Genomic DNA, 21673 nt, shown 5'->3' on the forward strand with positions numbered 1-21673 from the left:
GTTTATTTACAAAGTAATTTCAGGGACAAGGGGTAACTGATGGAGGAGTGAAAAAGGGAAAGGAAAAGCCAACTAAAGATGTGTTTGTTGCTAGGTAGTTACTGTTGGTCATGCCAGAACCTTCTAAGGAGGCTGATAAAATATGGCTAAGAACTGACACAGGATGCAAGGGAAAAGGATTATCCATCGACTCCCATTCTACCTTGGTTCTGTACGTGTGGACATCCTTGTGCTTCTGAGTTGCACCCAACAGTGCCCCAGGGTTCCTGTCAGTGTCTCAGGTAGCAATGTGAGAGACTTTCCGGAGCAGAAGAGAGTTTACTGGGGTAGGCCAAGGCAAAGCAAGACACTGTCAGGTTATACCTGTTATATCTGTGAGAGGCTGATATAAACCTTCAGCAGAGGTACTGTGGTACACTTCCTTTGGGAATACATGGTATTAATATGTGAATTTTGGTAATAGTAATGACTAGATTTATACGGATTTTTCTAAAAATGATACTAAAACTGGAACCAATGGTTTGAAATTAAAATATCTTTTAGGCAGTCTAGTTTTTTCCCTCATTATGTTACCATAGAAACAGAGCAGAACACACTGTTTTTAATTTAGGTTCCAATTTTTACGGATTATTCCTGAGTTTATTATCAAGAGCACATACAATCTAGGCATTATTTATTTAGTTTTTCATGCTTTCTAAATATAAAAATTTTGATGAATTTTGAAGAGAGTGGTAGCTCTTTCTCTCTTTGGAAATCTCTCTCTTAAGGAAGACAGGCTAAGATCTGAACAAACAAAAATTTAGTATTAAAAGTACAGAAAAAATTATCAGTTCCAAATTAACAATGAGGTTTCTGACTTAAAGAAGAAATATCAACATATTGTAGAAAGAATGTTGACCTTAGAGTCAGAAAAGAGGTTTTCTTCTTTGGCCTTTACTACTTCAGCACTGTATGATCTTGAAAATTCCAATGATGATTCCCTGGATAGCTTCTGGCACCACTGCTGACACCAGGTACTGGATGCCTCTGGTCAGTGGAATGAATTCTTCCTTGTACCTTTCTTGTCTTTATGTCTTGTTATTCCCTTATACTTATGTTTTCCTTACCTTCAATTTTTTATGACACCTGATTGAGACTTAAGATTCCAGAGGTGAGCCTCTTCAATTGACTAAACCATAAGTGATGGGACTGCACTTTGGTAGACTCTGGAAAATTCTCTGAAAATTGGGAGAGGGTATTGATGCTTAGCAGTTAAAAACTGCTTAGCATTCAAACAATTTCATTGAGGTCTACCCTTTTGAATGGGCAATATCCACCAATACCATTTGACTTACAGTATACTTAAAAGTATGTAATATGTGTATCCTTTTTATAACTTAAAAAAATCACTCCATTCTTCCACATTAGGAGAAAACTCAAGTTTTAAGAATTTAGTCCAGGAGTGATAGCCATCCTTCTTCTATTTGGGTTGTTTTTCTGTCTTGATATTCATTAGTCTGTGGACTAACTGTAAAGTTGCTTGCCAGAATCACGCCCTAAATAAAATAGTGGGGGGTCAAGGGAAAGAAACAATAAGTTAGTTAAAATAATAAATATTTAAGTGACACAGCAAGAAATGAGAGAGATAGAGACTACAGATCTTATTTCTGAAACTAATTATGAGGTCTTAATTATTTCAACACTATATCTTCAAGAGATACAGTTCTCTTAAGTGTACTCTTAGAAAGTATGTGAATTTCAGTTCTGGCCATGAGCCTAGAATTTGGGGATTTAAGTGCGTTATCTTCTTTTCACAATTAAGTGCCATTAGAAGTAGTTACTCACCTCCTAGTTTTTCATTCTGGTTTTAATGTTCTCTGACAGTGGCAGCCAGGTTTCTCCTTGCCTTTAGTAGACACCTAATGAGATGATCATATAATTTCTTTTAATCTTAATAGCATGAATTACATTTATTGATTTCAAATGTTAAACCAATGTTATATTCTTAAAATAAATTCAATTGATGTGCTTTATTATTTTAGATATGTTTAAAATGTACTAATATGCATATGTTTTAACATAATCATACATATATATGTAAATATGTGTATGTGTATACATATAGGGTTTGGTTTGCTAATATTCATTTGCATCTGGAGACATGCTTGTTATTTTCCTTTCTATTATTATTCCTGTCAATATAATGCTAGCATCATAAAATGAGTTGAGGAGTGTTTATCTTTTTTATTTAGTTTTTGATAGTTTGCAAAAGATATATTTCTTTTCCCTGGACATTTGCTAAAATTTGATCAAGTTGTTTGGAGTTTTATTTGTAGAAAGATTTTAAGCTGTTTATTCAGTTACTTTTACTGTATGGGGCTATGCAGATTTTCTATTTATTTTTAAGCAAATTTGGGCAAGTTATAATTTTCTAGGATTTTGCTCATTTCTTCCAAAGTTTTCAAATTTGCTGACAAAATATATTACTATACTTTATGTTTTTATTGCCTGCAGCATCTGTAGTGATATATCCTTTTATTATGATATTTGAGGTAGTTCTAATTTTTAATCTTGATTAGTTTCACTAGAATTTGGTTAACTTAACCTTTTCAAGGTACCAACTTTTGACTTCTATATTGTATTTGTTAAATATTTTATTAGTTTCCTCTTTATTATTTTCCTTCTTTTACTTCCTTTGTACCTTTTTTTTTCATCAAAGTTCCAAGCTAGACATTAATTTATTGGTATTTAGGCTTTCATCTTTTCTAATATACACATTTAAGGCTTAAGTTTTCCTCAAAGTATACAGATTAGCTGCATTTCACAGGTTTTGATATGAATCACTTTATTTAAAGCTAGATTTGTTTCCTTTATGATTTCTTTGATTTTGAATTATTAATAAGTACAGTTATCAAAACATATGTCTGTTTTTGTTATTAATACCTACTTTTATACTTGAGGTCAGAGACTCTATTCTGAATGTTATCATTCCTGTGAAACTTCCTAGGCTTGCTTCATTCATCGTTTCATCTCTCCAAAATGTTTATTTAGTATTTACTATGCATTATACCCTGTTTAAAGTACTGAGATTCATCGACGAATAAAACAGATCAAAATTTCTGTCCTCATGGATTGTATTGAGTGAAGCAGACAATAAATGAGATTATTAGAGTATGTTATTGAAAATACAGTAGGGAAAGAGATCTTAAAATATCTTTTAAACTTTTTATTTCAGTTTAGGTGGTAGTTAAGACTTCACTTTAGGTGAAATGAGTGTTTCAGTCAACTTTTTAGTTGTGATGGAAACCTGGCAAGAACAATTAGAGGAGAAAAAGTTTATTTTGGCTTAGTTTCAGAGATTTAGTCCACGGTTGGCTGGCTCTGCCACTCTGGGACCAAGGGAGCCCGGAATATCATGGCTGAAGGGCACAGTGGAGGAAAACTGCTTAGATCATGATGCCAGGAAGTTGAGAGAGGAAGGGTATGGGGCCACAGGGAAGTTGTATCCTTCTTGGGCACAACCCCAGTGACATACTTCCTCCAACCACGTCACACCTGCTTATAGTTACCATCCAGTCAGTCCATTCAAACTAGGATGGACTGATTAGACCACAGCTCTCATAATCTTATCATTTCACCTCTGAACATTTCTGCATTAACAGAGGAGCTTTTGGAGGACACATTATATCCAAACAATGAGAAAAGATCCTAAGAAATAAAAAGAGAACTATGTAGAAATCTAGGGAAAGAATAATTGCAGTGCTCCTGAGGCAAACGTGTTCCTATTTGTTCGGGAAACATTGAGGAGGTTGTTATAGTGAGAGGAGAATGGGTGGAGGATAGAAGACACAATCAGAGAGATAATGGGGGATTATACTGTGGCAAGAAGAATAATGGCCTCCCAAAGATGACCACTTTTGAATGCCCAGAACCTGTATGTTAGTTTATATGGTGAATGGGAATTAGGGTTGCAGATGGTTGCTATTCAGTTGACCTGGAAATGAGGATTATCCTAGATTATCCAAGTGGGCCCAATATAGAATCACAAGGATCCTTCAACGTGGAAGAAAGAGGCAGAAGAAAAAGAGAGAGATAGCAGTGTGAGAAGGACTTGGCCCAACACTGCTGGCTTTAAACATGAAGAAAGGGGATCATCAGGAGCCAAGAAGAAAAGGTGGCCTCTAGAGAAGATTCTCCCTGAGAGCTTTCTGAAAGAAACACAAAAACACAGCCCTGCTAACACCTTGTTAATTGCACACTGAGAGCTATTTTAGACATCTGACCTCAAGCACTGTAAGATATTTGTGTTGTTTTATGCCATTGTTTGAAGTAATTGTTACATCAGCAATAGAAAACTAACACAGGCCCTGTCATACACGGCAAGGACTTCTACTTTCTCTCTGAGTGGACAGAGAAACCATTTGTTGGTCTTGGGTGAAGGAGTGACCTGATTTAACCTGATAAGATCACTTTGGATGCTGTACTGAGTATAGCTTTTGGCCTGACTTTTCTATATTTTATTGAGAGCTCATCAGTTCATTTACGATTTAAAGAGAATATAACTTTTGTTCAGTCAAGGTCTCTAGTTTGCTTTATTGCTGGAAAAGTAAGTTTGAACTACACTGTAAATTAAACTTCTATGAAAAATTCATAAGAATTTGAAAACACTGAGATAACGGATTGCCTACTCCTCAATATATAAAATGAAGTGATAAATTTGAAGCAGATCAGTTTAATGAAAAATGGTAAAGAGACTTTTGAGGAATATTTAAAGATGATTTGCCTTGGTCTGAGGATGTAGTTCATTTGTGGAACTTTTGTCTAGCATGTGCGAGGCTCTGGGTTGGATTCTCACCACCAAAAAAATTAAGAAAAAAATTCTTATAAGAAAGTGACTACATACAATTTTTAGATGCTACATAAAGTGCTTCTTAGGTTATCACTTTTGCCAAGTCCTGAAATTCATAGTAGTACTATTTAAATTTGCCAATAGAATGAATTCAGTAGCGTTTTGTTACAATGTGCCCTATAAGAGAGTGACTTTACCTAAAACTAAATGTGTTCGGAATGAAAGGATTTCAAGGAGAAGAGCTAACTTTTCCTGAAATGGATGAAGATGTTGTGAAATTTTCCTTCAATAATATTTACAACAGTGCTAAGAACTGAGCTATATGAGGAGGGGGATGGAGATGGCTGTTTACCCTTGTGGAAGTCCTATCTAGTAAGAGTTGCCAGAGGAGTGGGAAGAAACAGATGTAAGAGAGACTAAGCTATCAATATACCAAGACTATAAATTACTCCACATTTGAAAAGGATGTTTTAAAATATTAAATGGTCTATTTATGTCAATACATAATAAACACGGTTTGCTTGCTGCCTTCCTCTGATTCCTGTATTTTCTTTTTCACTCTTTTATTATTATTTTTGAGCTTTTCTTGACGTTTGACAATAGGAGCAGGATAAAGAATTCCTCTCAAAGTTTTCTTCTACAAGGACCAAGCTCTACCCTAGACAATAACCTGGCTCTAGCAGAAGAGTTAAAATAGTTACAGAATGAGTGACTGGCTCAAACAAGGGTCAAATAGGTCTTTCCTAACTTTAAGAATCAGGTTCTTATTTATAAAAAAAATTCCATAGACAATCTCTCAAACTTATATGCAATTACCTTTAATTTATGTATATGAAAAGAGAGGAAATTGAGGTATTAATAATTGAAAATAGCTAATTCAAAAGTAATTCATATTTAGCTTTGGAAAGCCTTTTAATGCCCTCTATCATTCTTCTTTCTTAATTCTCTTTCTCCTAAGTTAACAATAAAATTAATTTTCCATTCTTGAGTGCAAATTAACTGATTGTGGAAAGAGATGGTCCAACAGTTTGACTGACTGAAGAGAGAAGCTTTTATAAGATCAAAATTTTGAATTTGGGTAATCCATAATTAAATATTTAGAGGTGACTTGTATTCGCATTTTATCAATGTTTATGAGCCAAGACCACTATAACTATAGCAGGGTCTTTTACCAGTGTTCCTTCTCCCAGTCATTCACTTCTCCATTTACTTTTTCAGTAAGTTAGACCCATTATATCTCTTCCAGAGGTGGAAGTGGGACCAATGTCATCCAAAAGTTTAGTGCTACTAAGGTAGAGGGTGGGGTTATGGTGGGATGGTAGTGGGGTGGGGGAAAGATAAATGTTGAGGAGGTAACTGCAGTGTTCCCCAGAGATGGTTTTAAGATTCTCTGATGTCAAGGTGGTTTTGACTACTTAATTAGAGCTGTCCCCTTTACCTGGAGGTGAAGATTCTCTGCACCCCTGTCCCACTCCCTTTCTTTTCCTGATTATCTTAAAGCTTTACCTGGAAGCTTTACAGGCTACACATAGAGGGTTTCAAAAGTATACTCAGGAGAGAAAGGAAAAGTGTGATTTTTAAATTCACAGAGTTGATACCACTGGCATGTACTTTAAGACCATTTTCATTAGTAATGACGAGTTTCACCAGTCCTTTTATCCTAATCTTCCTTATGACTACAGTAAATTATGACCACTTTGAAATTTATAAAGTGTGATACAAGTGAACAATGTTATCTGTTGCCTTACCACTCAGAATTCTCAAGGGATTTAAACAACTCCTACTGTATTCATAGGTAGATTGGGATAAAAAAATGCAGTCAAAGTACATGTGGGTGGTATTATCTCTGTGAATTAAAAATTACACCTTTCCTTTGTTTCCAGTGATAGTTTACTTTTGAAAGCTTCTGTGTCTAGCACTTGAAGCTTCTAGTACTCCTGATCTGCTTCCTTGAGTCCACCATCTACCATCTGCCTCCTGAGATGGGATCATCCTCACTCTCCCTTCAAAAGCCACACTTCTTTTTCTCTTAAAAGAGTGTCTCTACAAAACTCTAAACACTCTATCCTCTTACTGAGTCACCAGCTTTTGTTGAGCAATGCAGAAGTGCACTGTGGTGACAAAGGGGCAGGAGAATTCTCTTTCTCTGCTCATTCATGATAGCACAGATATAGCCCAGATACAATTGGAATTGATTTGAGGCTTTTTGTTTAAACTTCCTCTCAGTGCTTTACAAAATGCAGGTAGTTAGTAAATATTTGATGGATTGATCTAATAAGTATATGGGATAACTTGCTTTATCAGGGCTTTTAAACCTAGAATATTAGGTTATTTATTTAATTAAAATATTTTACCTCTCCAATTGAATCTGAGATTACGATGAAGGAAAGTGAATGCTTTGCAGCTCCTTTTTTCTTCTTCTTGTATTACTTATATGCCTTGCTTGGAATTGGATCAGACAGAAGAAAATGTGCAAGAAAGGGTAAAAAATTGAATTGGGTGGAGAAAAGAAAATCTAGTCCTTGCCCTGGAGTTTAAAAGGATGAAAATGAGCCTGGTGATGATATCATAGTTAAAAATTTAAACTTCTGTTATTAATATGAAAGACAAATGAGCAGTAGTGAGTAAAATTGAGGCATCTCTAATTCATAATCAAAATTTATTTTTTTCAGGATATTCTTGTTAAAAGATATTGGAATTTGTTAACACATTCCCTTTTTAATTTAAAAATATAACACATTTTCAAAAAACATGCACCATCTTGATATTATTTTCATTTTCCATATATCTTTCAATCCGTGTTCAAAAGTATGTTTTTAAGAAACGTTTTATATATTTGCTTTTCTTCCGAGGATACTAATTTTGTTTCTGAGCTGCCTTTGGAGGATTGTACCTGTTAAATGGGGCCCTCCGAATTTCTGAGTGTCCCCAAGAATCCTAAACTATGCTTCTGAAAAAAATTGACCCAGATTGTTGGGCAGTCCCTAAGAAGATGTCCTTAAATTTAGGGGACTCAGTTAAGATGCAGTTGCAAAAAGTGGCTATGGGTTGTAAAACAGAGAACAGACTTAAATGGAAAAGGAATGAAGATTGGGTTTTATCAGAAAAGATGTAGGTAGAACCAGTAAACAATTTCAGATGCCATGAAGATCTTTCTCTCTAACCCAACCCAAAGCAAACCCCCAAAGTAATAGTCCTTCTAAAATAACTACTACAATGAAAGCACGGTCTGTGAGTTTAATATTTCAAATTAGTCATGAGAGCGCTAACGTTAGAAAAGAAAACTTAAAACACTCAAAGTTGATATAAATTTTATGACCAAGGCAAGAGAAGATGGCAGACTTTTTGACAGGAATGGGGAGCGAGAAGCATGGTACAGTGTCTATACTCTTTTCAGGAAAGGAAAAGGGTATCCAGGAAATAAAACGAGCTATAAGGGCAAATCTCCCGATTTCTAATTTTGCTAGTCTGATTCTTTCAGATTATTTAGGTTTTAAAAGAGAGGACTGAGGGAGAAAAGGCCAAACAGCATAAAAGAACTATCTGAAAACTGCAGCAGAGGACTTGCTAGCTCTGATGAAAGCTGTAAAGTCACCCTAAAGCTCTGTAGGGTTCGGGCAGACACCACCAATCCGCACATAAGTTTAGGGCAGGAGAGAGAAAGGCGTCCGCGCCTCGGGTCCCCCAGAGGGCGGAGGCGTGCGGGGGAGCGGGCGGCGCGGCGCACAGGTGGCGGGGTCGCGCCAGCTGCGCGCAGCGCTCGCTCAGCGGGTGGGCCGCCAGGCGTCGCGCTGGAGCCGCGGTTGCCCTGGAGACCAAGCGGGAGAGTGGGCGGCACGGCCGGGAGCCCGGCTGCTGCCGGAGTAGCTGGGCCGGAGTTGGGAGGAGTGGCTCCCCCGGCAGTACGAGTGGCCGACGGGTCCTGGGGCAGCTAGGTGGCGGTGGCGTTACTGGGCGGACGGCTAGCCTGGGAACCTCTGTTTGCAGCTCAGCCTCCGCGGAGGCAGGAGCTACTCTTGGCGTTTCCGCGCGTCGAAGAACCCAGCTCAGCCCGGCGGGTCCGGGAGGACCGGGCTGTCCCAAGGAGAACCAAGACCCGGTCGCGCCTCCGCTGCCGCGACCAGAAGCCTGACAGGCGTCGGGCGCGCTCTCTGCGGCCCCGGGATGACTTCTCGGAGCTCCCCGCTGGCGCCCTTGCTGCTTCTCTCCCTGCACGGTGAGTAGCTCGAGCCCTCCCCTCGCGGTAGGGCCAGGCCCGCGGCGAAGCAATTGAGGAGCGCAGCCTTTTTGTCTTTGCCAAGTGTTGGGAGCTCAGCTTCCCCCGGACCGTGAGCGTTCCTCGTTTGGGGATCGGGCTCGCGCCCACCTGCAGCAGCTGCCTCCCCGGCCACCCGCACCTCTCAGGTGTTCCCGTCAGAGGTAACTCTACCTGGGGCTCCTTTCCGCTGCTGCTGGCGCGCCTGACTCTAAGGCATGCTTCTGGGCAATGCAGGAGCTTTTTTAGATAAGGAATTTCTTACTGTTCCATCTGGAAACACTATTTAGAATCAGTTTCCGTTACTAGGTGGCTCCTGGAAAACTTTTAAATTGTAGCCTTATCATAACCTTTTAAAGAAGCATCTGCAGATTTAAAAAGGTGATATTTTAAAAACAACTGCGTAATGTGCTGTATTGCGTTTGAAAACAAGAATTTATTTTATATTCTAGCTTCATTTGAGAAGGGTTTAAGTTGTCTCACCAAAATACATAGATTGTAACAATATTTAGGACAAAAGAAAAAAGGCATCGTTGTTTTCTTGTTAACGGTTTTTTTTTAAAAAAATCTATTAAATTTAATTTTCTGCTCCGTGATCTTTGTCATATTTTATTTTCTTTGAATAGCCATTAGATGTTAGACTCTAGTTTTCATTTTGTACAATGTCCTTTGCTTTTGTGTGTGCATTGTCCTGTGGAATCAAGTTTTCTGTCCCATTTAATCGATTGCTGTGGTTTACTGAGATTTATTCTGAAGAGTTTTTTTTTTAAACCCTTTTATTTAACAAGCAAGTTCAATGATTTATGGAGTGTGGTTAACCACATGTCTTTCTGGAGATACTAGTATATACGTTTCCAGTTGTTTTGTAGACTTAAATGAACTTACAATGTACCTAACAGATCTCAAAGTAATCCAATTTTAGCAGATTTAAATTGTACACAATCATTTAGGAGAGGAGAAAAGAATATTAAAACTTTGTATGTATCTCCCCTTCAAAGACTAGGGTCGGTAAAACCATCAAAGTGATAGATAACATTTTTTTTGGAGTTCTGTAGATATGTTTTTAGTGATGATATGCAGACAATAGTCACATCAATGTATTCATTTTATGAGTTAGAGTTTCCAAATTAATTTCATCCTTTTCCAAATTAATTTTGAGCCAGCCTTTGTTTCTCTCTATCCTGCTTCTTTCAAGTGTGAAATAAGACTAAATGAGCTTTTTATACAATCCTGGAATATTACATAAAAATATTATAAATATTACTATAAGAACAGCTCAAGTTTTTGGTAGAAAAACTATCATTAAACTTTATGCATTACAATAATGCTACTTTTGTAAATAGAATTTATGTATAGTTTGTTTTTGAATTATTAGGCAATATTTACAAAGTTGATCTGACTTGCAGAATCAGCCTTATAAGGTCATCTGATTTATTCCTTGCTTTCAGCAGAACTATTCCTAAGCTATATACTAGATTGTTTTTAAAAACTATCACAAGGACATTTCAGTTTTAGTGATATTCTGTTCTGTAGAGGCACTTTTTCACCTTCAATAAAATGTGTTCATTTGTTCAGCAAATATTTACAAAGCTAGTGTTCTGTACTCTGGGTATCTATTGGGGAAAGATGGTGGTGGGATAAAGACAGTGCTGGGATGCAAATATGTGTAAGTTTGTTAGCAGTTCTTAAGGCATTTTCTTTCTGTCTTTTTTTTTTCTTTTATGGTACTAGGGATTGAACCCAGGGGTGCTTAACCACTGAACAAAATTCCGCAGTCTTTTAAAAATATTTTATTTAGAAACAAGGTCTATCTGAGTTGCTTAGAGCCTTGCTAACTTGCTGAGGCTGCCTTTGAATTCACAATCCTGCCTCAGTTTCCTGAGTCGCTGGGATTACAGATGGGTGCCACCTCGCCCAGCTAGGCATTTTCAATTTTAAAACAGGCTATAAGCATGCACAAATAATTGATGATGCAAGGAATATATGATGAGTGCCATTTATTAATGGAAGCATCAAGGAAAATTTTATGGAAAAATTTACTTTTGATCTGAATTTGATTAGAATTGAAATGGCTGATGGGGAGTGGATGGGCTTCCCTAACCAAAGGAACAGCCTGAAGGAAGGATGTGAAGGGGAAAGTGCAGAGGCATGTTCTTGAAAGGGCAGGCTTCTGGCTGCTAGAGCAGAAGATCTGTGCAGAAGAGAGAGGTCTGGAAGGGTAGTTTGGGGCAAGATAGTAGGTATCCTTGAATGCTGAGCTTGGACTTTATTCATTTTGTCCTGGAAAAGGCACTGATGTTCAATTTTCTTATGATGGGGGAGGCAAAGTGGATGAGCAGCTAAAGTGCCTATTTGCGCTAGCATACAAGTCTCCAGGAGAACACTGTGTCCTGACTGAATTAAGTTCTTTAATTGGGTAGTGTCAAAATTGTTTTGTTGAATTACTGTCCATCTTTAGAACTTCCATTATGGCATGAAGAAAAGGGATGGTTATCTGAACAAAATTTACATGGTGGAAAGAGATATGGGAGCTCGATAAATAACTAACAGCAACAACCACTGCAGAGAAATTATGCATCAAAGGCAGAAGGAAACAGAGGGTCATTTCAATAAAAGAAATAAGTGTCTAATTTCTGTCATTTTTGTTAAGTCTCTGTGGAGTAACTTTAAAGGGAATTAGAATTGAAAAGTTAACTTCTACATAGTTCTCCCATTGGGTTAGAAATGTGTTTCTTGTTTTCGTGATCCCTTGAAGTAGCAGTTAACTTTCTAGAATTCAAGAAAAATGTATAAAGAAAGAAAACACCATGTAAAATGAAAGGAAAAAATTTATGAACCTTGTAAATGTTGGCATGATGAAAAATTTATTGTAAATTTCAATTTCTCAGCTCAAGTCTAACTAGATAACTGTTTTGGAAGGATTCGCTTTTTAGTAAAAAAATATGTAGTTTGACCCACATGGAAGGTGACAGCTAGTATATGAAAATTTTAGGGAAGTTAGCTTAATACACTATATATTTGATGTGGACTGTTCAGAAAGCAATTTAAATATTAAATCATAAGCACTTTAAAAATTTTATGCTTAGAACTGTTGTCAGACCCAAGGTAATGATGCAATGGGGAAAGGTATTTGTTTTTGGTTCCCCCTACCCCCCCAGTAACAGTAAAAGGCGCATTTTCAAATGTGTTTTCACACTTTTATAGTGGAAACATTTATAATGAAAATTCTCATTTGAATCCTCATATGTAAGGCGTGTGACTTAGTGTCAAACAAGGTGATGTGCTGGTGTACAAGTTTCCTTAGGCACAGTGAGTAATATAGAACAAGGGACTGGCCAAGTTGGGAGAAAGCGGGGCAAGTTGTTTCCTTCCCACTCAAATTCTCAACTATAGCTAGTTTATTTAGAATAAGGATTTTAAATGTATTGATCTCTGGACTGATTATAACAAGTTATTTATAATCTTTCAGTCTTTGGGCAGTTTGAGATAGGATTGACAAATTTCTAGTATAGTCCCTTGCAGTGACTATAATCACTTATTGATCTCCTTTGTTTCATTGGACTACCTAGCACTAAGGCACTAACAGCTCCCAGGCCTGGGCTCAGAGAGAACTCTTCCCCCATCTAGAGGGCACAGCATTCTCTCTTGATCATACCTTTGTGAACAACTGATTTAAAAGAGGTTTCCAGTTCTTGGGTGGTATTCAAAGGCCATCTGATTTGAGCTGAGTTTGGTCTTGAAAGTGGAAAGTTAAATTAGTTTATTTGTTGGCTAAGCCTACCTTATTAAACCATGGAAGGATTTTTTTTCTGTGAAAGTTTGCTTTAATCAATTCCCTATGTGTCTGATTTCTTAGTATCTAAGAAAGAGACTATAGGAGTAGTTTGTTTGTCATGCTTTTAAGTTGTAGAACTGTGAAATCAGTCAGAGAGAAAATTTGTTTCCTAATTTGAAAATATGGACTTACACACTGACCTGCTACCAGTTTATCATTACCATTATCAGATACTGTATGCTGTCTAAGTGCTAAGTGGTGTAGTTCTGCCTCACTCATGTATTAGAGGAAGCCTCATATTTTAATAGCACTAGTTTTTTTTTGTTTCTTGAATAGGATTAATGAAATAGAAATTTACCAATGTGCACCAAGTTTTTCCATAAAAGTTCCTTTGTATAAGTCTACTCTTTGATTTTTCTTCATTTAGCAGTTAACTTTTTTGATCCAGGGGAAGACAGATAAGCTGACGTTATAAGAGGCAAACTTTTATTAAGAACAACCATTGCTGGTAAGGAGGTTAAATCCTAGAAGCTTTGAATTCAGGAAAAATTTGTACCACATTGAGTTCTTTGGGAGAATCTTTAGCAGCTATAAATTATCAAGATTTAGAGTGGGGTGTAGATGGTTAAAGCATACTAGGTTTATGGGATTGGAAAGTGCATGCTCTTTTTCACTTAGGGCCACCTAATATGTAATAACAAAATGTAACATTGTGGATGTAATTCTGATGTAATGGAGCCACTTATAGACCTGTCTGAAAAGACTCATTAGACCAATGTTTTAAAAAATTGAAGGAAATTTAAATCTTGATCACAGGTCCTTTTTTTTTTTACCTGTATCCTAAATCTCATTGTTTGTAGGAGTTGCTCATGTAAATTCTTTCTCTGCCTTCTTATTAATGTTGATTGTTTTCCCCTCTCCTTTTCCATCCTCATCCTCTCCCGTTTTGGAGAGTTTGGTAGCATCAAATTCCTCTAAGGTAATAAATCTAGTGAGTCTTGGCTGCTTCTACTTATTCAGCACTATTACAAGTATTGATGACAAACAAAAAAACACGTGGAACAACAAGGCAGATCCAGAAATCACCTTAGAAGCTGAGCATGGGGGGAGTATGTAGACATTGTTATCTGCCAGTGTTTCCTCTTGTTCCATGAAGGCAACTTTATGATATCATTATCTCAGTGTAGATTTGTATGTATGTTTCCCCACTTGTGAATCTCGCTAGTATAGTGGTACCTCCAGGTGCTTGTAGTGCCTGAAAGAATGTTTATGGGAATGTATTTTCTTCAGGTATCAGTGTGGCTTTGTCAGTTGCAATAATCTTAAATATTGATGTATATTTTGTTGAAGAGATGATAGAAATCTCTTTTCAGAGTTAAAAAAGTTCTGTGACTTGTTTGGAAGTTTATTTAACATTTTCATACTTAACAGTCCTTGGAAAATATGTTCTTAGTTAACCTGTAATCCTAGAACTTGAAAGTTGTTCATTTTGAAATGTCTTTTTCCTAAAGATTTTGCTCTCTCTAGTAAATAATGATCTTGGATTTTGGGCAATTCTTTGTGAACTGTGAAGTTTCCCATTTCCATGTCTAGTATGTTCTTATTTTTGAGGCCTATATCTTAGAACTATTCTTCCAAGAACAGAGATAGTTGAAATATAACACCTTTTGTATAAAACCTCCCTCTCCTTTCCTGCATCATTGTGTATTAAGCTCTGGAGATGCTTTTTTAGAAAAGGAGCATTAGTTCAATCAGCACATGTGGAGGGCATAAAAATCTACTCCAATGGAGATAGGCAGTTATCTTCCCCTCCCATGCTCCTCCCTTTTCTCAAAGTCCACGTTTCCACTCATAGTTTGTGCCACCTATGATTCATATCCTAATAGACTATCATCTTAGGCTGCAGAGTTGTTTATGTTCCCTCAAAATGTCCAAAGTTATGTACTATTCACAACTGAATTCTCAGTTTTGTGCTTAAGATGACTTAACAATAAACATCAAACATCGATCATAATACTTGACCTTTCTTTTTTTTAATATATATTTTTTGAGTTGTTGATAGACCTTTATTTTATTTATGCATTTATATGTGGTGCTGAGAATCAAACCCGGTGCCTCACACATGCCAGGCAAGTGTGCTACTGCTGAGCCCCAGCCCCAGCCCCATTGACCTTTGTTTCTTTGGGCCAGGTGCATCACTATCAGTTATACAACTCTTGTCATCTCCAAGGGTTAAGATCATCTGCCAGAACACAAAATACATGGCAAAAAACAGAGGCCGTAGTGTAGGAAACTTCATTTCTTGTGGTGTTAACATCTTCCTAACATGCTAGCATTTTAGATTTTCATTAGCTAAGAAAATTAGAGTACAGTTGACATAGGTGTATTGACCATATTTCAATACAGGTCACCATCCTAACTGTTGTTGGGGAAGACTTAAGATACCATACATAGAGAGCATCTGAAAGATGTGTTAACAGTGTACTGAAGAGATTCTCAAGCTTTGTGTTCTTAAAGATTTTAGGGTCTTAAAGATTGTTGAGTATCACAATGAGTATTTGTTTATGTGGATTATGTCTGTCAATATTTACCACATGAAAAGTTAAGAGTGAAAAAATAAAAAAAATGTTTGTTAATCCAATTAAAACCATTAGATGTTGACACAAATAATATATTTTTTTATGGCAAGTCAACTTTTTGTTTTCCAAAATCAGATAATATTAGTATTTCTGTTTTACATTTTTGAAAATCTTTTTAATGTCTGACTCACTACAACTGTATTTTCCTATCTGTATCTGCCATTCCATTTGTTATGATATATTATCTTGATTTTGTCAATATATGACCAATATCTATTCTTTACACAGATATGTAGTATTTTAATAGAATCTTAAAATAATGTGAATATTTTACTTTGCTATTCTACCAAAATATAATACATAATGGTTTCTTAAAGATTGGATGCAATGTGAAATCAAAAAACGTATCAATGAATATTTCTGATTATATTTAAATCCATTGGTTTATCTTGTACTTGGGTCTTTTATTCATGTGTGATTTTTATAATATTATACAATGATCACTGTAAAGTATTGGTTTACTCTGTTTTACAGATCTTACAACTATTGATATTACATTATGATATAAAAATTACATTTTAACATCACCACTGATCTCATCAGAACAGTTTTCTAGAATTGTGAATCCATTTAATTCACAAAGTAAGATAAACATTTTCCAAAATTTTAATAGTTTCCCTAATCCTATTATTGGCAACAAACAACTGAAAGTTATTTTACTTGCAGTAATGGTTTCACATTGTTCAGTTTTGAGAAAATGTCTGCAAGATCTGTTGTATTGTTTTGAAGTCAGGAGCCTGCTCTATGAAAAACAGCAATGAGGGAGCTGGGGCTGTAGCTCAGTGGTAGAGCACTTGCCTTGCACCTGTGAGGTACTGGGTTCGATCCTCAGCACCACATAAAAATGAATAAATAAAGATATCGTACCACTTACAACTAAAAAAATTACAACAACAACAAACAGTGATGAGTTCTTTCAGTTTTGAGTTCACCAGTTACACCTGTGCTTTTCCTTGGGACAACCATTTTGCTTCAGTATATAGTGTATGTGATTTATACTGTATGCTATCCATTTTGTATGGTTAATATATAACATAAAAGATCCAGATTTAGTGAATTTATTGTTATTACTTCATCAAAGACATTCTTTAGTGAAACTGGATTTTCTTTCTTAACTATGAGTGAAGACTATAGTAACCCCTAGTAATTTTTAGTACCAAGGCCTTGACCTGTGCTAAAGCACCAGCAGCTTCACCCACCACTGCTTCTTACCATCAGTGCAAGTGTCAACTCAGGGAAAAATACTAATAACATTATTATTAAGAAAAGTAGTTTTTATCCCACAGACTTTCTGAAAGGATCTTGGGACCCACACAGGTCATTGACTATACTTGAGATCAGTGTACTGTAATGGAATGTTAGATTTTTCTTCTTTTTTTCCCCCCCTTTGGAAATTGATTAGTGACAAATTGCATAGAATTAAGCTGTGCTATATGGGATGACATTAAATGGAATATGCATACATCATTTTAAGATAAATAATAAGTTCATTTGTAACTCTTACAACTTATGAAATCTCATTTTAAAATTGATTTCTTCTTACTTTGGTGTAGGCTGTATATGTATCTCTCTCTCTCTCTCTTTTTTTTCTCTTAAATCCTTTATATCATGGGCAGATCCTGTATATTAGGAAAGGGTTGTTCAAAGCAGGCTCTAAGTAAGATAAGAACCTTCTTTTTACCACTGCTTTGTATTTGATCCTTTCCCTTGATTTCTTTGATTTTTTTTTTTTTGCTTTTCTCTTTTTAAATTTTTTTTTAAAATTTGTTGATGGGCCTTTATTTTATTTATGTACATATGGTGCGAGAATTGAACCCAGTACTTCACACATACTAGATAAGCGCTAGAGCTGTAGACCACCAAGCTTTAACCCCAGACCCTTCTGCTTTTCTCTTATTTTTCTTGGTCTAAGCCAGAGATAGGTGTCTTAAGTTTTATCTCTTCTAGGTTACATGATGAATAGAGACATTTTTACTGGTGTGATTATTGATTAAAAATGAAAATCCCATAAGCTTAAAAAAATAGTGAGTTTTAGTCAGGGAAATGTTGATACTTAAACAGAGGAGGTCAGGATACATCTTAATTCTGATTTTATGTCACTGATGGGTTTGTGCCGGGTTTGTGCCATTCACAGTATTTTCCTGATTTCTTTTTGCATTTTCATGAAAGAAGATGTTTGTATATATAGCCAGGTATTTTCTTAAATAGAATAGTGCTGGCAAGACTAAAATAATTTTGATATTCCTAAACTTATTGTTTACTATGTTATCTTGTTAAGTAGAATCTTCTTTCAGATCATTCAAGTTTTCCTGAAACTCAGTTACACTGATAAGAGATGATTCTGGAGTTTTGTACTCTAAAATAGTTACAGGAACTTAAACAGGATTCATTTTCATGAAAATATTTTTTTTGGAATTGTGACTTTAATTCTTATGTGATTTCAGTATCCTTGGAACAAGACATGTTTTAGTCGCCTGTTGATCAATCTATATTTCTTGTTTCAGTTTTAACATATGTACTTCTTTGAAGGAATTAGTTGTGTTCTTGTTCCTCTCTCTCTTGTTTATTTCTAGTTTAGAGGGTTGAGTTGTCTTTCTCATTAATAAGAAAGTATAATGTTGTGAGCTTCAGGGAGCTGGACCAGTATGGTCTCTTAGAGCCCTTTAATTCCATAATGTCCTTGATCTGATGAAGCCGCTCAGCAAATCTCTTCACATTTTCTATGACCAAGCCATCTGCCTGCATTAAAATAAATCAAATCTGCTTACTCCTTCAATGTCTAACAAATATTCTATAAACTGATGATGATGAAGTCCATGAACACAAAAATAATTTGCAATTTTCAGCACTTCCTCTTGAGTTCTCTGCTCAGATTCTCTTGACAGTAGAAGTTGGCACACCAGCTTTCTCTTTGGAGTGGAGGATGCTGGAACCTGTTCCCTAGTTTCCCTAATCCTTTTCATTGTTTTTTCCCAACTGTGGCAAGTGTGCTAATTCTGCTTTCCATGTGTACATTAAACTTTGCAAAACCTTTACTTGTTCTTCTGTTTCATGTATGTTATCTAAATAGGTAAACATATATATTTATCTAATTCTTATGATATTTGTATATATGCTTTGTTTGTTTGTATTTAAATCTTAGTATGTTAGTCACCTTTTTATTTTTGTGACCAAAATATCTGACAAGAGCAACTTAGAAGAGGAAAAAAAAAGTTGAGTTTTAGTTCATGGTTTCAGACATTCAGTCCATGGATGACTAACTCCATTGCTCTGGGTCAGAGGCAAGGCAGAACATCATGGCAGAAGGGTGTGGTAGAGGAAAGAGGCTCACCTCATGTCAGCCATGAATCAGAGATAGTGGGAGGAGCCAGGGACAAAATATATAATCCTCAAGGCATATCCCCAGTGACTCACTTCTTCTAGCCATACTCTACCTTCCTACAATTATCACCCAGTAATCCATTCAAGTCATTAATTCATTCAAATTCTTAGTCACAAAATGGGTTAATCAACTGGGTAAGTTATAGATCTAATAATCTAATAATTTCACCTTCTGCATTAACATAGGGTCTTTTGGGGGAAGCATCATATTCAAACCGTAATATTCCACCCTTATTCCCCAAAGCTCCTGTTGATCTCACAATGCAAAATGCGGTTAGGCCATCTCCAAGCATCCTCATAGTCTCAATAGTCTAGCATAGCCTCAAAGTCCAGGTCCAAAGTCTCATCTGAGACTCAAGGTAAACTCTCACCTTTGAGTCTCTGTAAAGATCAAAAGCAAGTTATATACATATAATATATAACGGTACAGAGTCAACATTTCCATTCCAAAAGGGATAAGTAGGGGCAAAGAATAAAGGGATAGGGTCAAAGAAAAAGTAAAATGCTGGTGGACAAATATTAAATACTCTGACTTCATTTCTAGCTTCTGGAACACATGATGGTGAGATGTGGACTCCAGAGACTTTGAGCAGTCCTTTCCTGTGGCTTTGTGTTTGTAGCATATTGGCCGCTCTCTTAAACTTGCTCTGTCTGTAACCAGCAGCTTTCCTTGGCAGATGTTCCTTGGCATCTCTTAGTCCTGTACAGAGACAGTAGGAAAGAACCTACTGAAGCTTTCACTGATGCTTTGACTTTCTCCTCACAGCTTCATGTATCATCCTTTCAGGAACTGCCTGTGGAGGTTCTATCCCTGCTACACTTGCCTGGACTCCTAGGCCTTTCTTTAAAACCCTGGTGAAAGCCTCCATGAACCCTGAAATCCAGCATCCTGCATTCTTGCAGAACTAGCACCATGTGGATGATACCAAGGTCTCCCGTCAGCTTGAGCATAGTAGGCTCCTTGATCATGACTGCAGAAGCCTCTGAATGTTTGAGTGGTGAAGAATGATGAAATGAATTATAGGGAAATAGTTTTCTAGGCCACCCTTGCAAGAGGGTTGCCCCCAAGGTTTCTACTCAAAGAGTTTTTCCCTTTTATACCTTTCAGCCTATGGTGTTATGGTCTTGCTGATTTTGCATATATCCTTAAAGGGTTTTTCCTGCCATCTCTGTACAAAGTATTTAGCTTCTTGTTAGTGGTGGCAGTCTTTTCACTAATCACAACTTCCTTAGCCCCAATGTTACATGTGCTTTTTGTCCGGCCAAACTGCAAGTTTTTAAAAATCTTTCTGCTTTGTTTTTCCCTCCAATTCTTCCAGTAAAGCTGGCAGAAAGCTGCCAGCAACACTCATGCCACTTCCTGAATTCTGTGCTTTCCTTAGAGTTTTGAGTAGTCCATTACTTATAATTCAGCCTCACAGAAAATTTCAGGATGTGGAAAAAATGTAGACATATTCTTTGCCAGAATGTATCATAAATTGCTTCTAGTCCAGTTTCCAATAGAGCTGTGCCTGTTCCATTCTGAAACTTCATGAGCACCGTCTTTACTTTCCGCATTCCTATTTTCACTCCTGTCTTCTGAGCTCACACCAGTGTCTTCCATGAAGCTCAGCTTAAAGCATTCTGGGGCTTCTCTAGCCTGCATCTCCAAACTTTTTCAAACTGCTCCTGCAGATAAGTTCCAAAGCTTCTGAACCACATGGTCAGGTTAGTCAGAGCAACAACCCCTCTTCTTGGAACTAATTTCTGTGTTAATCAGCTTTTTTTGTGGCTGTTACCAAAATACCTGACAAGAACAACTTAGAAAAGGAAAAGTTTATTTTGGACTCATGGTTTCAAAGGTTCAGTTCACAGACAACTGTTTCCTTTGCCTGGGCCCAAGATGAGGAAGAACATCATGGCAGAAAGGCATGGTGGAGGAAAGGTGCTCATCACATGTCAGCTGGAAAGCAGAGAGAGTGGGAAGTACTACAGACAAAATATATAATTGCTAATGCATGCCCCTAGTGACCCACTTTCTCTAGCCACACCCCACCTTCCTTCAATTACCACCCAGTAATCCATCCAATGGATTAATTCACTGATTAATCCATTAATTAATTTACGGCTCATAATATAAGCTTTTTACCTTCTGCATGAACACAGCAGCTTTGGGGGGATATCTCATTCCAAATGTAATACTCAGGCAGGCTGATTTTGTATCTGGCCTAATGTCTGATATTGTCCAGACTTTGAGGACTATGTCAGTCATGACAGCCTTATGCCATACAAATCCTTGATCCGTGTAATTTTGTAGGCAAAATAGTTTTTTTTTTAATATGTGAAAACTGTGAAATATTTCAAGGCTTTTCAGTGATCTTCTTGCTATCTTTTACTCCCTTCTTAATTTATATCCTTACCATTTTAAGTTTATATTATTGCATACTCTAGCTGGTCTTTGTCCTTCTTCACTTCATTTTTTACTCTCTGCTAAATTGATTTTTTTGTCAAACATTGCTTTCATTATATTTCTTTCTTCTTTCAACAGCAGCAGCAAACTTCAGAAGTCTTAAGGGATAAATTCCAAAGCTTTTAGGGTATAATTAATTGTCTTCCATAGCATTTCACTATTTCCACTGCTCCTCTATTAACACTTTGGTCATATCTGCATCTTCAACTTTGTTGCTGTCATTTCTACTCTTTTCTGATATATCTTCTTTTGAACCCTGGGCTGTTCTCATGCTAGGCAAGTGCTGTACCACTGACTTACACCCCTGTCCCTTCACCCTCTTCTTGTTGGTCTGAAACACCTCAGT

At 36.7% G+C, this 21673-nt stretch overlaps 1 protein-coding gene and 1 long non-coding RNA gene across 3 annotated transcripts in view; one reads left to right on the plus strand and one right to left on the minus strand.

The window, feature by feature from the left end:
• Positions 1–11: 11 nt before the first annotated feature.
• Positions 12–9391, minus strand: LOC144376407 (uncharacterized). Its single transcript, XR_013436859.1, has 3 exons — positions 9258–9391; positions 1825–1898; positions 12–1535 (listed from the first exon to the last, which is right to left on the minus strand). It is a non-coding gene; the product is annotated as an uncharacterized LOC144376407 (long non-coding RNA).
• The window catches only part of Igsf11 (immunoglobulin superfamily member 11), a 141761-nt gene continuing 128752 nt past the window's right edge, over positions 8665–21673 (plus strand). Inside the window, exon 1 of one of the 2 annotated variants that reach the window (XM_021727954.3) lies at positions 8665–9044. In XM_021727954.3, the coding sequence (XP_021583629.1) occupies positions 8993–9044 (52 nt within the window). In that variant the 5' untranslated portion in view covers positions 8665–8992. Of the gene's footprint in view, positions 9045–9119; positions 9248–21673 lie in introns of those variants that run through there. The other variant, XM_040270320.2, reaches the window with a different exon arrangement.

Source organism: Ictidomys tridecemlineatus, chromosome 3 (assembly GCF_052094955.1).
Source record: "Ictidomys tridecemlineatus isolate mIctTri1 chromosome 3, mIctTri1.hap1, whole genome shotgun sequence".
NCBI lineage: Eukaryota > Metazoa > Chordata > Mammalia > Rodentia > Sciuridae > Ictidomys > Ictidomys tridecemlineatus.